This window comes from Ptychodera flava, chromosome 11, assembly GCF_041260155.1.
Source record: "Ptychodera flava strain L36383 chromosome 11, AS_Pfla_20210202, whole genome shotgun sequence".
In the NCBI taxonomy this organism is placed as follows: domain Eukaryota; kingdom Metazoa; phylum Hemichordata; class Enteropneusta; family Ptychoderidae; genus Ptychodera; species Ptychodera flava.
The window spans coordinates 5,663,098-5,680,869 of NC_091938.1; the positions used below are offsets into that span (position 1 = coordinate 5,663,098).

At 36.4% G+C, this 17,772-nt stretch overlaps 1 protein-coding gene across 11 annotated transcripts in view; it reads right to left on the reverse strand.

Moving 5' to 3' along the window:
• The window catches only part of LOC139143358 (voltage-dependent L-type calcium channel subunit beta-1-like), a 108,963-nt gene that overhangs the window by 51,722 nt on the left and 39,469 nt on the right, over positions 1 to 17,772 (reverse strand). The window contains exon 1 of one of the 11 annotated variants that reach the window (XM_070713614.1): positions 7,488 to 7,833. The exons of 9 other annotated variants lie outside the window; for them this stretch is intronic. In XM_070713614.1, the coding sequence (XP_070569715.1) occupies positions 7,488 to 7,544 (57 nt within the window). In that variant the 5' untranslated portion in view covers positions 7,545 to 7,833. Of the gene's footprint in view, positions 1 to 7,487; positions 7,834 to 17,772 lie in introns of those variants that run through there. One more of the 11 variants, XM_070713605.1, reaches the window with a different exon arrangement.

Genomic DNA, 17,772 nt, shown 5'->3' on the forward strand with positions numbered 1-17,772 from the left:
TGGAACTGCTAATCCTTAGACAGAATGCCCCATCCTACGATCTCAGCATACAATATCAGGCTACCTATCTGCTCTGTCTTAACATCAAAACATAATGGAGTGTGGTTCATCATAAAAATTGTATTCAAAGTTTCTGAAGCAAAAAAGATATTATTACTTTGCACTTAAAATTAAAAGCTAGATAAGTTACAAACGCTGCTTGTACAAACCTAATATTTTTGTTATTATACCGTGCTACGAAACACAGGCTGTTTTGGTTTGTTTTAGTAAAACTGCAAAAGTGCCATACATTGTTGGAGTGTACGGTATGAAGGCCATTTCTTCCATTGAAGAAATGCATAAATGCATAAATGCATAAGGATGAGTTTGGCAATAACCTACAGATAAATTCCACTCTTTAGTGATAATTTCTGCTGAATCATATAAATGATTCTATGATTCATCTGCCAGATGATGGCTAAGGAACTCTTTCTTCCCAAAGACATTCAGATCATTCAAAATATGTCATAACTGCTGATCCAATCAACTTGTATCACATCATCATGATTCATTGGAGGCAAACTGACATAAGCTGTCCAGGATATTTTGCAGAATTGGCATTTTTCCCTTAGGGTAGTATACGCCTCAAAAATGAAGGACATAAAACTTTTGCTCAAATTTTCGTCAAGGAAACTTTAAGCCACTCTTCTTGAAAAACACAAATGAAAATTGGGGGTCATGGATTAAATTTTGGTACTAGAAAAACATTATCCAATATCTACTGATATTTGAAATTCAAAATGGCCGCCATTCCTGTGTCAACTCTATGGAAAAAATTAAATTTTCGATTTTCAGAAAAATAAGATGGTGAAAGTTTTATTTACACCAACAGCTTCAAAATGACCCCAACAAGTTGTAGATCAGAAAGATATCGTAAAATTTTAGAGAGTTCGTGTATCTGTACCACCTTACAATAATTTTTTTTTTCTCTTTCTTTCATAAGACAGTTTCCTGGAATGTTCTGCTTGCTGGGGCATGCAAAAATTAAGGCTTGTCGAAAAAAATGCTGTTACAGTTTGTTATGTGGACAAATTAAATGCCCAACGATGCAGACACAATGCGGTGTAACTGGCTCCATTAACAACAGCAATTCAACATGTTGGATAGAAACCGGATTGTGTGAGAAAGATATCAGATCGAACAATACCATGAACAAAAAGATCACCATGGATGATGTAACCTCTTTTCATTGTCAAAGAATTGTTGTATGAAACTATTGTCTTGATATCCATGAAAACTGCAGAAATGTATCATAGTTCTGTGTTTGATGACTGTCAATAAATATCATATTGTTTGATGCTTTGATCACATGACAACAGACCATCCCTGTTCTTCATGAAACATATTCAACATCCTGCCATCAGCAAACTAACTCAAAACTTTGTTATGTCATCATGGTATTCTTTTGTCACCGGGATTGGGGACAACTGACTAGGCATCCTCATTCTGGGAATATTTGATTGTTCCGGAATGCTAGAGAATTATATAAGACCCTCTGAACAAAGCGCCATGCAATTCTGGCATCTTCGCGTTTTTTTGCATGCAAGCGCCAATTCAGACAGAGACGCTACAGACTGTCTTGGTGAGAGATATAATATTTTCCAAAAATCTCTCTCATCACAGGTCAGACACTCTCTAAAGATCACCTGTTATTTCCATCAGCAAATCTATAAACCACTATTGACAGTTTGCCAGTATTCAAATTATCTCCAACATCATGTGATTCAGTCACCAAATATCAATGTCTATTTCCAAAAAAAAAAATACCCTACAACATCTGTCTGTTCCCAAATGGACAGCAAAACGAGCAAAAGTATTGAACACCAAAGACGGCATCACACAGTAGTCAGACTGTCTTCAGTGCTTAGAAACGCTACAGAGACCCCCACAATGCTATAAGACTACTTCATTTCAACCGATATCCCGTCTCAATTACTTATTCTGATCGAGGGCACAGACAACCCCTTAATGCTCTGTGAAGCGCCTGTTTTCTTCCCAAACATACAGTAAAGAACTCTTCAAATTACTGGCAAGATTTCTCATTATCGATCTGTGCATTACACGAGGGAGCTGTTCTTGGCATATTGATAAGCTCTCATATCCTCACAGCAAAAAAGCACTGAACAGGTGATCATGTGACCCCGCAACTGACTGTGCGACCTTTGAACTTTAAACTTAGTGACAAATACAGCTGTCTTCTGTGTAAAAATTTGATAATCAGTATCTCTTGCCTTGCCCACTTCATATTTGCTGCTGCAGGCATTTTAAATCATTGTTTTTGGCACATACACACGATAAATTTTGTGAAACAAGGCTGAGTAACACTTACATTGTCTGGAACGGGATAAAATTTTTGTGTAGATAAAGCCACTGAGCCAAACTGAAATTTCAGGCTCAAATAAAATTTGAGCACAGAAAGGGACAATACTAATTGTTTTGAATTGGGTGTAACCTAACTGACACATAATAACTCTGTGGTATGAATTACGATGCTGATACCGAAAATTATGTTGCATTTTACTTTCATAAAATCTATGCAAGATTACTTTTTTTGTTAAAACAATTTCCAGCTGTGACAGCAAAACTGACAAAGTAAGAGAATATGTGAAACTTTAGACCATTCCCTTTTGAAATAAGGAATGGAAATTAAGGGTCATCATCCAAAATTTGGAACTAGAGAAATAAAATTACCTACTATATACTGATATATGAAATTCAAAATGGCCATGTCCATGTGTTAACTCAATTGGGGGGGGAATAAAATTTTCAATTTTCACAAAAACGAGCTGTTGAGAACTTTATTTACACCTTCAAAATGAGTCCCCACACACGCGTGGTGAACCAAAAATGTATTGTAAAATATCTATCCACTAGGCCAATTTTACCTTTTTATAAACGACTAATAACTTAGATTGATAAATGAAAATTTCTGTCCTTTCTTGACATGGAGAAACAAATTCAAGACTTAATTTTGTTGCTTGCTTTCTTTCATGTTATCATGACATGCTCTGATATTGATGACGCATATGGTGATACAATAATGATACAATGGTGAAAACAACCAAAGTGTTGAATATCAATGGTAAATTCATCCGCCCCTACACTTCTACTTCTGTTAGGACCAAACAGTTGGAACAAACCTCTGGACCATACATGACATGCTGAAACAATGCACCTCCATAAGGATTTCGATCAGGAGCAAATTCAAGAAATACACAAAATTGCTATTTTAACATTAGTTTCATTCAAGACAGCCATAGAACTCCTTGTGTGTTGGGGAGTTGTCATGGAAAAAGTCTGACAGTTTGGTAATTCTTTCCTACGATGGAGTTTGCACCAGCTCAAGTATCTCTATGGTCATCAACTGTAGAGACAAAGAAAATGTTCTCACTGAAATGATGCAAAAATGCCTTCTAAGCAAGCACTGACATAAATTGAACCAAAGGAGATCAGAAGTTCAGGGCTTCCACTACCTATTCGCCAATTCGCCAAATGCGAAAGAAAGTTAAAAATGGCTACAAAAATTCCTGTTTGGCTAATGTACTGGCTATGAATTCTTAGACCTCCTCAACAGAAAACCACGCGTAACAATAAAATGTTGTAAGATGTTGAAACAGTTTACCCTCCTTCCTACAAAGTTGAAACAGTTTAATCTCCTTTCTACAAAGTTACAAATTCCCTGGTACGTAAAACAAACACTGTTGCTGTTCGATACTACAATACATCCATAAATACACTGAGGCCTGCTTTGCCTCTGTGAGTCCTGGGTCGTCCTTGAGTCTATCAAAAGTTTTACCTACTTTGCTGTATCAAAATTTGGCCTGCAACTACTCAGTTTGATAGTAAAAACCATAATTTCAAAGGAAACTTTCACAAACGGAGTCATAATACAAAGGAAAAGGAGAACAAGCGACCTAGCGGCCGATATAGCTCGCTGTGTTTATGTAGAGAATAACTATTTTTTTACATGTTGATGAAGAAGGTGGAAATCTTTGATAGCTCAATGCAGTGGCCAGAAAAAAGTGGCTAAAATAAGCTGCAAAAATACACAATTGAAGATTTCATCATACTTTGAATACATCACATCGGATCATCCCTAAGAACATGTCAACCAAAGCTATCTGATGAGTAGTTTTTGAGAATAAAATTTTCTGACCAAAAATGGCAACAATTGCCCCAAAAATAAAAATTGCAGATTTCATAGTAATTTCAAGAGATCAAACTTAGTTCATCTATAGAAACCTGTATACCAAATTTCAAAGGTGTTAGACCAGTACTTTTGAGAAATACATTTTTTGACCAAAAATGGGAAAAATTGCCCCAAAAATTTAAAATTGCAGATTTCATCATAATTTCAACACATATCATTAAGGTGATCTGTAGAAACCTGTATACCAAATTGAAAAGATATCAGATGAGTAGTTTTAGAAATACACATTTTTGACCAAAAATGGCAAAAATTGCCCTAAAAATACAAAATCGCAGATTTCATCATAATTTCAATAAATATCATGTAGTTTATCTGTAGGAACCTGTATACAAAATTTCAAAGCTATCAGATGAATAGTTTTGGAAATACACATTTTTTGACGAAAAATGGCAAAAATTGCCTCAAAAATACAAAATTTCAGATTTCATCAGAAATTCAATATATATTACTCAGTTCATCTATAGAAACATGTATACCAAATTTCAAAACTATTAGACCAGTACTTTTGAGAAATACATTTTTTGACCAAAAATGGCAAAAATTGCCTTAAAAATGCAAATTTGCATATTTCTTTACAATTTGAACAAATCTCAAATAGATCATCCCTAGGGACATATGTAACAAATATCAAAGCTATCTGACTGGTAGTTTGAAGAAGAAGATTTTTAAAGATTTTTTTACCAAAAATGACAAAAATTGCCTTAAAAATACAAATATGCAAATTTCACCATGATTGAACAAATCTGACTGAAGTCACCCTAAGTAAACTGCATATCAAATTTCAAAGCAATCGGACAAGCGGTTTCAGAGAAGAAGATTTTTTACCAAAAACACCAAAAATTGCCCCAAAAATACAAATATGCAAATTTCACCACGATTTGAACAAACTTAAGTGTGGTCACCCCAAGTGAACTGCATATAAAATTTCAAAGCAATTGGACTTGCGGTTTCTGAGGAGAAGGCAATTGTTGACGGACGACGACGACGACGACGGACGACGGACGACGGACGACGACGGACGACGACGGAAAATCAACCTATTTGATAAGCTCCGCGTCGCTGACAGCGGAGCTAAAAACTGAGGTTATCTGAAAGGTCAAGTCTAGGTCATCTCATCATGTGATGTCATGCATGAAGACCCCCTAATTACACAATTATGGTTCACAAGAAACCACCTAGGGTGGTCCAATAGGTGAAAGGTAATTTTGCTGCCTTCCAATTTAAATGGCATTCAGCTTGACTGACTCCCATTCTGCCTACTTTCAAACTGCTATAACTTACAAGAAATTATGTGATTCTGAATGATTTTAATATTTTTGTAGATTCCACCAGTTTAATGATCTAGAAGTGAACATCACCAGACATTTCTTGATGATATCAAAATATCAAATGAAAAATTATCTAGGCAAAAATGTTATCATAAGCATTAAAACAATGAATGCCCTCAAACAGTGAGTAATTTAAATGAACATATATCGTTGTGTCTTGTTTTACAAGAGTTTTGTTTGGCCCAGCCCTTTTTGTCTCAAGAAAGGTACTTATATTCAAGATGCTATTTCAGCCTGCTTGATCACAACTATGTCATACAAGTAACATACCGCAATAATTGTATCTACACTGCCATTGTGCTATACCATAAATGCTGTCTTCTGCATGGAAAATTGTTTTACTTGTGTGGCTCAAACATTTAGGTTATGGAAGACTGCATAAATTTGCAACATGAGAAGCCTGTAACTTATGACAAGCTATCATACTGTGAATACTAACTGAATGTGGCAGAAATATTCAATCTGTACCTCTTGTAATATACACTTAACTTTGCTACCAGATCTTTAGAATTCAATTGCTACCTAATTTATTTCTGGTGTTTAAAGTTTACCACCAAAAATGAAAAAGGATTTCTACCCCTGAAATGTCATAAAAACACAGATTATAAATGCAAAAACTAAACACACATTTCTTTAATGTAAAAACCATCATGAACATCATACAAAACAACTTGATTTGTAAAATTAGGGACTCCTGAATGACGAGAAAGCTGTTGCCACACTTGAGATCATAAACTGGCTAAAAGTTACCCAAAATGGCTAAAAGATTTTTGATTTGGCTAATGAGTTGGCTAATCATTTTGGTGACTTAGGGGGAGCCCTGGAAGTTCAATACTTCATGCTGTTATCGTTGACGCTTCAGAAGTCCCATTGTTGTTAGAAAATATTATTTTTTTCTTCAAGAAACCAAACCACACTATGGCTTAATCATTGTGCAAATTGTCAATACCACTGATGCACAAGATTGCACTAAACCTATGTACATGGACATTTTCCCTGTCGACTCTGTAGAAAAGAAATTAAACTGTTGACTTTGTTAAAACCAAGACGGTGGATATCCTGGCTTTCTGTCAGGTTTAAAAATGACCCTACAAGCTGAACCTGATTTAGCAGCTAATTTTGGTTCAGTCCCATGGTTTTCAATGGCGAAGTTGGACCTCTGTATAAGCAGAGAGGGGTGAAAGGATTTATGCAACAAAAAAAGATGACGGTCTTTTACTTGGCTTGTCCCAGAGGTGGCGGCAAATGTAAGGGACCAAATGTAATTGAAAGGTCTTAAAGGGGATAAAAAAAATTATTTGCAGGATATTAATCAGGATTTGGGGATGTGGGAGTGTTACAATGGAATATTATACAAAACTCAGGTCATCGGTGAGGACACCAGGTTCATGAACACCTGAGGAGGTACCTGTAATGTTATCATGATGGTTTGAAGGGGATGGGGTGCCTCTGTACAAAACTCCATTTCATCTCTTTCAGCCTGGGATCATAAACTTTCTGAAGCATAGCGGAAGACTCTGGGGAGACATGGCAATTCACAATACAGAGCGATTATTATACATCCTTACATGCAAATGACCTGGTAAGGCCCCAGAAGAAAAGACACTGCTAGGCCTCAAGCCGATCATTTTGTTCTCTTTTCCCCTTAAACAATGTAAATTTACGACACAGAATAAACTTCATCACAATATGTCACTGTGAAGTTGACAATTCAAGTTTATAAATAAGAGTTATACAGATGTATGGAACACCCACTTGAGCAGTATGTCTACTGTCTTGCGTAAATTTGCCTCCAAGCGCTGTATTCATATGAGGATCACTGAAGAGAAAACGGGTAAAAAGATCAGAAACAATGAGCAAGAATAAGAAAATTCTCCTGAAAAAATTCTCACTGAAAGAAAAAAACGTACCTCACTATCTGGGAATAGGGCGGTGTAGGAGCCGGAAGCCTTGTAATTGGCTAACATGAGGATAGCTGGGATATGGTACCTGTCCCCCGACTAGCAGACATCGACGTGTGAACAGACAGTCACCTCAGCATGGGTAGCGCAGCTTGACAAAGTATGGTTGTCTCTGTCGCAAATTCGAGCTCATTAATTTTCATTCTTGCCGGGGACGGTTTTTTTGCGGGCACGGCCGGTGGTTTGCTATGCAGCGGGCCGGCAGTCCCTCTAGACTTAAGCTGTGTTTAATAGCTTATCACAGTCTCACAGCATCGTGCTCCACAACTCTCCCTCGCTGCTAGCAAACTGTTATACATTATCCTGCACGGCACATAGAGTGTAGGTATGAATGCAAAGTGGGGGCCTCCCAGTCTCCACAGTGATGACTTACACATTGGAGGCCCTCGTCTCTCTTTCTCTCTGCATATACATATATATATTTTATCACATATGATAAGATACCTATCTTTTTGTGAAAAGTCCATCTCTGTCTCGATGGATGTCTAATGACATCAATCTCTCACCATAATGCCAATTTGGCGTAACTTAATACATTCATGGCCCGCTCTCTACTCATTACTAATTATCAAACTATATTCAATTCAGCTAGCTTTTATTTTCTCGCTGACACTGCTGTTCTCAGGGGAACTTGCCGTCAAATTAGCATTCCGATCTAGAACAAGACGCAATTTCTCACATCTCCCATCAAATGCTTCATAATCGTTAACGTCAACTTTTGGCATTTGAAAATTCAGTTAGACAAAAACCAAATCGACTATCATAACGGCACAAAGCTGAATGACCAAATCATTTATTGTTTTGAAAGGCTGATAACCACATACTTCCCTGATTCTGAAAACTGTAGTGGGAAGTTGGAAAATTTCCTATTCTGAAGACAAATATACGTTGCATCCCTAATTGATATTTTCAGGCGGCCTTTATCAACAATCAAGTAAATTAATAATAAAAAAACATTTCAGTCATATAATGGCACAGACAGACAATTGATGCTTCCCTGAGCAAAAAAATTATTCAAACAGGTGGTGTTGGTGACTGAAAATGAGACGCTCAAACAGGTCATGTATATTACACTGATAAACTCATGGAATCTGCCCCTCTGGAATCTCAGGATCCTACCACCCCCATTTGGAAAATACTGGTGTCCTTATTATGGACTTTTCCATTTCTGCAGGGGTGGGAGTAGGAGTCAATCTGCCACCATTAAATGGTCCAACCTGTGAAATGGGTTGCAAATTTGCATATACGTATAACTTGATGCAAGTCGGCAGTCAATCTACGGTAAAAACTGGAAACATGGTTCATAGTCAGTTCACTGAACATATCAGATCCAAAAACTTGAATTTATTGTCTGGATACAGCTACAGTCTCCTAGATACGATGCTCCAGGCATTAAAGGCATTAATTAGCCTGATGTCAGACTGGATTGTCAGTTCAGTTTCCACCAGCTTCTATAGTAGACGGAATAAGCAAGCATTAATAACAAAGAGACAATGTGCTGGATGGTTATTTTGCTGAAAAAATATTGAAATTGGTTAGTAACGTTAATGGTCTACCAAAAGCACAGATAGAAGTGTAAGCCAACTTAAAACTTCTCTGTCAGTCCTTTTTACCAAATAGAATTTACTTGAGTAAGAGTTCTGTTTCTGACATGTCAAAAACATACTCAAATCAAAATAACCGATAAACTAGTAAATATAATTTTGACATTTCAAAAATAAAACGTCCATATTTGCATTGCTGATAAACAATGAATTAATGACATCACAAGGACTTTACAACAGAAAGTGTTTTACTTCCAAGTTTATTGAAAATTGGTCACACTTAAAACTGAAAAATCCAACATGGCAACCATGACCTCCTTGGAAGATGAGAAATGGAAGCATTCATTTTTTAAAAACCAGGCTGCCCTTTCTCAAATTACCACCAACCACAGCGTTAATCATCATAATAATGCAAACCTGAATTCTAGGAAAAGTCCGTGGTGACAATATATTTGGATAATTATTAATTTCCTTCAATATAAAGCCCTCAATATTAACAGAACAGTGTATTAACCTGGCAGAAGCAAGCGCTAACAATTTTTCTTTCTTCTTCCTCGCTGTTGCAAATGAGGTTCTTAGAGAACAGGAGATGGCAAGGCCCAGGAAATGTCATCATGCCGTGAACTGCTGCTTTGGAAATGTCACAGGTCACAGAAGATTGATCAAGAGCACTGTGGCAATATATACACACGTACTGAAGTGATTGTAAGCAGCTAGTGATAATGTTCACGCCAGGGAAGTTCATGGACAAAGCTAATATTTGGCCATTTGTCTTGATGCGTTTTGTTTCTTCACACAGTGACGACCACATTATTCACACGATACATTTTTTTGACCGATGGACAGCTTGGCATACATAACAGAAAAATGTTCTTGTATCCACTTGTTGTCATAGTAACTGCTGTCTGACCAGGTGTGAGTGGCTGTCACATGTTGGGTTGCATCTGCATGAGCTGAAGTCTACATGGCAAATCTTTAGTATGTATGATTTTTTTCTTAATCATCTTGATATCAAAATGCTGCCCTCAGTTTCAATAACTGAACTGCAAGAACAGGAGAATCACCTGCAGTAACAATATTGCTTCCTTTGAAGAAGAGGAAGGCCCCACTCTACACTGAATTCTCTCAAACAGACTTGAAGTCCATCCCTTGTAAAATGAACTCTGATTGGCTACTTCATCAGATGTTATCTCTCTCATACATAATGCATACAGCAAGTTGGGGATGGAGCGTACTGTGGGCGGATGTTGCCGGTTGTTTGGAGGCACGTACACTGCCTTGCTACGTACACTGCAAACAGACTTCCAATGGTTGATTATGCATGAAGACAAGTCATATTATTGCCCGAGGCTGTACTGATAATAATATATGCATGGAAAGTCACCTCCTCGCTCCTCTCCATCAATTTGCTTACTCATAATCATAAACGCTTGAAAATGATGACCTAATTTCCCAACTGTCAACACTACGCCGACGTTCAACATGACAACTTAATTAAGTTTGAGTCGGGCAAAGAAAGGGAAGCCGCTGAATAGCTGAGAAACATCACTTGTGGTTTTAACCTGCTCACCCACATCCCCTTGTTTACTTGCATCCATGTTCAGTGCTGTCCGCTTTACGCAGGACAATAGGTTTTGTGTTACATGCGACTTAAACAGTCCAAATGTGAAAGACTATGAAAATGGACATCGATAAGAATGGCAGAATTGAAGCTGGTCTTTTTCTGAATTTTTGATCTGATGGCAATTGAATAGAAAAAATTTATAATTGGGTGAAAAATGCAGCTTTGTGATAATACCAGTTAAGAGGATCAGCCTGCCAACAATTTATGGACATTATAAGACAGCATGTCAAGTTTTCAACATGCTGACATATTCTACAAATGTGGAAAAAATTGTGACTCTACAGTTTTATCGCAGTTGTCAAAATGTGTACGCATTAGGTTTCACAATGCCCCCCTCCCCCAAGTCAAAGAATATCCATCATATTAGAAATCTCAAACCTTTTCATTTTGTGATCCGAGAAGCACTAGTAGTACAGTGCGTGTGATGCAATTTAGAGCTCACCACATTGCAAAGAACTCCATAGCAATGATCAGGTGACCTACAAACTGTGATCCCATCATAAACACAGAAAATTCCATGTATCTTGTTGCGTGAGCACTTAAAAAGCTGACAAAGGGCAGAGTTCAGGATATGTATAGTATATCTGTTGCCACAGCAACTGCCTGTTCTGAGAGCGAAGAGCTCCGGTCAACCATGGATACCCGGTTGGTTTATATCATCTTTATAATGTATAAATGCAGTGATTTTATCACTCTTAAAACAAATTCAGTTTTCAAAGTGTTTCATTACACCTTTTAACCCATCCATCCATCTCTAAGTAAGTATTTATGTATGTACGTCTGTAATATACACACACACTATGCAGGCGATGTCTTATTATCAATTGTAACAGGTGATGTTGGCAATTGTATTCTTGTATCAAAGAGCGACAAACTCTGATGAGATATTATAAGCATACTTGAGAATTGCTTCTTGTATATTCTTGATGTTGTGACTGACACAAACTGACAAGGGAAGCCAGTTTACCCCTCTGTGTTAGCAACAGATTCATATACATACAACAAATAAACTTGTAAATGGTATGCTCTACATTGCCCTTAAACCTGATTCATCCCCCATTTCCTTGTAAACAGGTCCACTGCCACCATTGATATCAATGGGTTTTGGGGTCAAACCATGGTGGTTAAAGGGAGGAGAAATCAGAATATAAAATTGGACCTTTGTCTCACATTGCATTTATGATACAGTTTAGGATGCCACACCTGATAACACATGTGAGGTGAACACAGGAACAACTGTTACAATAATTATTTCATTTCAAATATCTGAACTCAATGGTCTATTCCATTCAGAAAAGTCAGTGTGCTCACAAACATGTACCAACACATGTTGTCTATAAAGTATAAAACAATGACGAAAAGCTTAGAAAATACAAGTTTGTTAAAATAAAGCTTTGAACTTCAAGGAAAAATTGTAAAACTTTTAGAAGTGAATGCTGAGACTGTTTTTCTATAGTTTGACTCCACTGTATAGTTTGACTCCACTGCTTGAAGGGACAGACTGAACACTGAGGAATATAAAACAGTCAGGCCATCCACATATAGGATGGGGAAGATACCATGTAGTTTAATGTTGATATTTTTTACTGTGAAGATCACCATTGTTCACAGATGCATATATGGAAGCCTTTACCAAAGTTAACCAGGAAGTTACAACTTTTCTTGTAAATGAACGTGTAAAAATCAAGTTTTTAGTACTTTTTTGACCAGACACCAACCCAAGAGGGAGGGTTATATTTGATAACTGAGTATGTGTATCTCTTAAACAGTGCCGTGAACATCATTATTTAAATTCTGATCACTTTCCCATGCTTTCCTATAAAATCCAATGCAACAATCCAATTGGTTGAGAGGGAAGCCATAAAAAAAATCACCCTGTGATCACCAATTTCTTTCCATCATGATATCAAACCCTGATAGTATCACAGAAGTGCGCAAAACGCTTGTTTTTTATTGGAAACTGACATCAGAATAGCTGGTGTCATGTTCGGCAGCAAATCTCTGTGTAATGTAACATCTGTATCTATGTATGTAATCCCTTTCCAATGTGTTTGCTTTAATATCAGATAATCCTTATTAACTTTCTAAAACAAATATTTCCCCTTTTTTATTCTTTGGACGCAACTGTAAATACTGTTCAATGAAAACAGCCTGATTGTAGCATGCAAACTCTCTCTCATAGATGGCTCAAGTGAATTAAAAATTTAGTGACAAAAATTTCTTTGGCAGCCATTTGGCATTCAGCAAATGTTTTTACATCTAAAAAGATAAATATTTTTTCTTCCAAAGGTGGAATTGTCCTTTTGGAGCATATGTGACCTGGGGTTGTTCGTGTAAACAACTCACGGACTGAGGCTCTGTGGATCTAACGGAAAGCTAGTCAACTCAGTCCTGTAAACTTGTACATTTGTATGATAGAACGGATAACACTGCAAAGTACCATATTTCCAACAGTCTGGTACCTGGTACATTTAACATTCAAACCCAATGTTGACTTAAAAATCACCCGTGCTGCCTGTCGGCAATCATAAAATGCAGACAAAGGACACACCCACTAAACAAGCCAATCTCGCTTTAGAATTGTTTACCTGAATATCTCAGTTTTCCATGATGCGTAGTCCGGAAGAGGAATTCTGGGACTCTTTATATCAAAATCTCTCTCAAACCAATAAATCTGAGATTAAAATGATTTATCGTAAGTCATTTGGGGGAATTCATTACCACTAAGTCTTTTGAAAATCTGTTTCTAACGATTCTGAGACTAGGTAGGATAATCATGATAATAAATCCTGAATCAACATAAATACTTCAAGATGAACATATTTTCCAAAATATGACCTTTAACATTTTTATTACGAAGAGATCTGGCTGTAACGGAACCCTTCTATTGTCAGCAAACTTTTGCTTTGTCCCCATTGTTTTTTTAATGCAAAGCGTGATATTATGTCCATGTAATATGGGTGAAAACGTGTAAGTGAAATTCTTTTGAGTGTTATTATGATCTAAGTTTCATGTAACCCAGTTCTAACAATACACCCTGACATTGCCCGCATGCCAATTTGACAACGCGGGGACCTCACAATTGAAATAAATAGCTGCATTTTAAATTACTTGATACAGCTATTTAATTTCAAATGCTTGACTCTTCCTTTTGTCACAGAGTCAAATTCCCGGTGTTCAGGTCACATATCATGCAGAGTTCAAGGAATTCTATGCCATCAATTTATTCAGCAGAATGACGTACTTCTGCATAATTCTCCGGTACACTGCATCCCGTTGGCCATCACATGGGATATTTTAATCTGAGGAAATGTGACATTTTAGTTAAATTGTGGCAAATCCGGTACTGATTTTAAATGATAATTTCAGAGAGATCTGACACGTTCAAAATTGTAATGTTTTGCTCTATATATTATTGAAAGCATGTAGAAACAAATATTTCTTTTAATATCGTCTCGGCAGATACAACTGAGAAGGGAGAAATAGGAATCCTTCTGCAGAAATCTGATGCTGCAATAACACTGCCATTCTGTGTGTCTTATGAAATCCAATATTGCTGGTGCATGGATTACAGGTTTAGAACCATAGCTATCATTGAGAGTTCATTTAGTATAGTTTGTATACATTTGACTGACAGGGTCATGAGTTTTCAACCTTGAACGACACTACGGAAAAGAACGTATTTTGTCATTGCTGGAAAGATGTTACAATAATATTACTTCTTATGGAAACCACGCCATATACTTTGCATTACAAGATACAGATGAAGTGATTAAAAAAGCCCACAAAAATACAATATCCTCAAGAAATTAAAGTATCATAGTTTTAAAGCTTCTTTCCAAAATATGCTATATTTCATTTTTCAGGTAAGAATTATTGCAGCATGCATACAACATACTTAAACAAATATCACATGTACATCAAACATGCGTGACATCTGCAGCTTCACCCTATTCACAAGACCAAATCAATGGCAGTGTATGATTGTTGCCCATGATAAAAAAAGGCTGAAAAATTTGGCACATATTTCAGTGAGCTAGCTAGCTGACAGAACCAGAGAGTCCTGAATGGAAATAAGAGCATACGAGATAGTGACAAAAAATTTTATGGCTTGTATGCACACTGTACTATGGGTATGTTCCGTCAATTGTCGGTACTGGTGTAACTTATCCAGGCTGCTAGTATGAATCATCAGAAGAAGTCAATTATATCTCACAGAAATGTACCACTTTGACTCTAAATAATTTGAACAGAATTCTAAAAAGACACCAAAGTGATCATTATGCTGCCTTGGAAAAGCAGTTTGTGGAGTAAATTCTACAGAATCAACATCTCCTTTTGATGCACAAATCTTGGCATTTTTTCTGCCCTTTCATCATTCTATAATTTGCATGTTTTAAACAGCTTTCGCTGATCAATATTCATCAGGAAACAATGCGTGTCATTTGATAATTATATAAAACTGAAATATCAGTGCCCATCTGACTTAAAGCACAGCACTGAAATATTTATGCAAGCATTTCTATTTAATACCTCAACCTCCCTGTATGTTTAGCAGGCCTTTCAACGCGATTAACCAGGGCTTCCACTACCTATTCGCCAATTCGCCAAATGCGAAAGAAAGTTAAAAATGGCTACAAAAATTCCTGTTTGGCTAATGTACTGGCTATGAATTCTTAGACCTCCTCAACAGAAAACCACGCGTAACAATAAAATGTTGTAAGATGTTGAAACAGTTTACCCTCCTTCCTACAAAGTTGAAACAGTTTAATCTCCTTTCTACAAAGTTACAAATTCCCTGGTACGTAAAACAAACACTGTTGCTGTTCGATACTACAATACATACACTGAGGCCTGCTTTGCCTCTGTGAGTCCTGGGTCGTCCTTGAGTCTATCAAAAGTTTTACCTACTTTGCTGTATCAAAATTTGGCCTGCAACTACTCAGTTTGATAGTAAAAACCATAATTTCAAAGGAAACTTTCACAAACGGAGTCATAATACAAAGGAAAAGGAGAACAAGCGACTAGCGGCCGATATAGCTCCGCTGTGTTTATGTAGAGAATAACTATTTTTTATACATGTTGATGAAGAAGGTGGAAATCTTTGATAGCTCAATGCAGTGGCCAGAAAAAAGTGGCTAAAATAAGCTGCAAAAATACACAATTGAAGATTTCATCATACTTTGAATACATCACATCGGATCATCCCTAAGAACATGTCAACCAAAGCTATCTGATGAGTAGTTTTTGAGAATAAAATTTTCTGACCAAAAATGGCAACAATTGCCCCCAAAAATAAAAATTGCAGATTTCATAGTAATTTCAAGAGATCAAACTTAGTTCATCTATAGAAACCTGTATACCAAATTTCAAAGGTGTTAGACCAGTACTTTTGAGAAATACATTTTTTGACCAAAAATGGGAAAAAATTGCCCAAAAATTTAAAATTGCAGATTTCATCATAATTTCAACACATATCATTAAGGTGATCTGTAGAAACCTGTATACCAAATTGAAAAGATATCAGATGAGTAGTTTTAGAAATACACATTTTTTGACCAAAAATGGCAAAAATTGCCCTAAAAATACAAAATCGCAGATTTCATCATAATTTCAATAAATATCATGTAGTTTATCTGTAGGAACCTGTATACAAAATTTCAAAGCTATCAGATGAATAGTTTTGGAAATACACATTTTTTGACGAAAAATGGCAAAAATTGCCTCAAAAATACAAAATTTCAGATTTCATCAGAAATTCAATATATATTACTCAGTTCATCTATAGAAACATGTATACCAAATTTCAAAACTATTAGACCAGTACTTTTGAGAAATACATTTTTTGACCAAAAATGGCAAAAATTGCCTTAAAAATGCAAATTTGCATATTTCTTTACAATTTGAACAAATCTCAAATAGATCATCCCTAGGGACATATGTAACAAATATCAAAGCTATCTGACTGGTAGTTTTGAAGAAGAAGATTTTTAAAGATTTTTTTACCAAAAATGACAAAAATTGCCTTAAAAATACAAATATGCAAATTTCACCATGATTTGAACAAATCTGACTGAAGTCACCCTAAGTAAACTGCATATCAAATTTCAAAGCAATCGGACAAGCGGTTTCAGAGAAGAAGATTTTTTACCAAAAACACCAAAAAATGCCCCAAAAATACAAATATGCAAATTTCACCACGATTTGAACAAACTTAAGTGAGGTCACCCAAGTGAACTGCATATAAAATTTCAAAGCAATTGGACTTGCGGTTTCAGAGGAGAAGGCAATTGTTGACGGACGACGACGACGACGACGGACGACGGACGACGGACGACGACGGACGACGACGGAAAATCAACCTATTTGATAAGCTCCGCGTCGCTGACAGCGGAGCTAAAAACTGAGGTTATCTGAAAGGTCAAGTCTAGGTCATCTCATCATGTGATGTCATGCATGAAGACCCCCTAATTACACAATTATGGTTCACAAGAAACCACCTAGGGTGGTCCAATAGGTGAAAGGTAATTTTGCTGCCTTCCAATTTAAATGGCATTCAGCTTGACTGACTCCCATTCTGCCTACTTTCAACTGCTATAACTTACAAGAAATTATGTGATTCTGAATGATTTTAATATTTTTGTAGATTCCACCAGTTTAATGATCTAGAAGTGAACATCACCAGACATTCTTGATGATATCAAAATATCAAATGAAAAATTATCTAGGCAAAAATGTTATCATAAGCATTAAAACAATGAATGCCCTCAAACAGTGAGTAATTTAAATGAACATATATCGTTGTGTCTTGTTTTACAAGAGTTTTGTTTGGCCCAGCCCTTTTTGTCTCAAGAAAGGTACTTATATTCAAGATGCTATTTCAGCCTGCTTGATCACAACTATGTCATACAAGTAAACATACCGCAATAATTGTATCTACACTGCCATTGTGCTATACCATAAATGCTGTCTTCTGCATGGAAAATTGTTTTACTTGTGTGGCTCAAACATTTAGGTTATGGAAGACTGCATAAATTTGCAACATGAGAAGCCTGTAACTTATGAC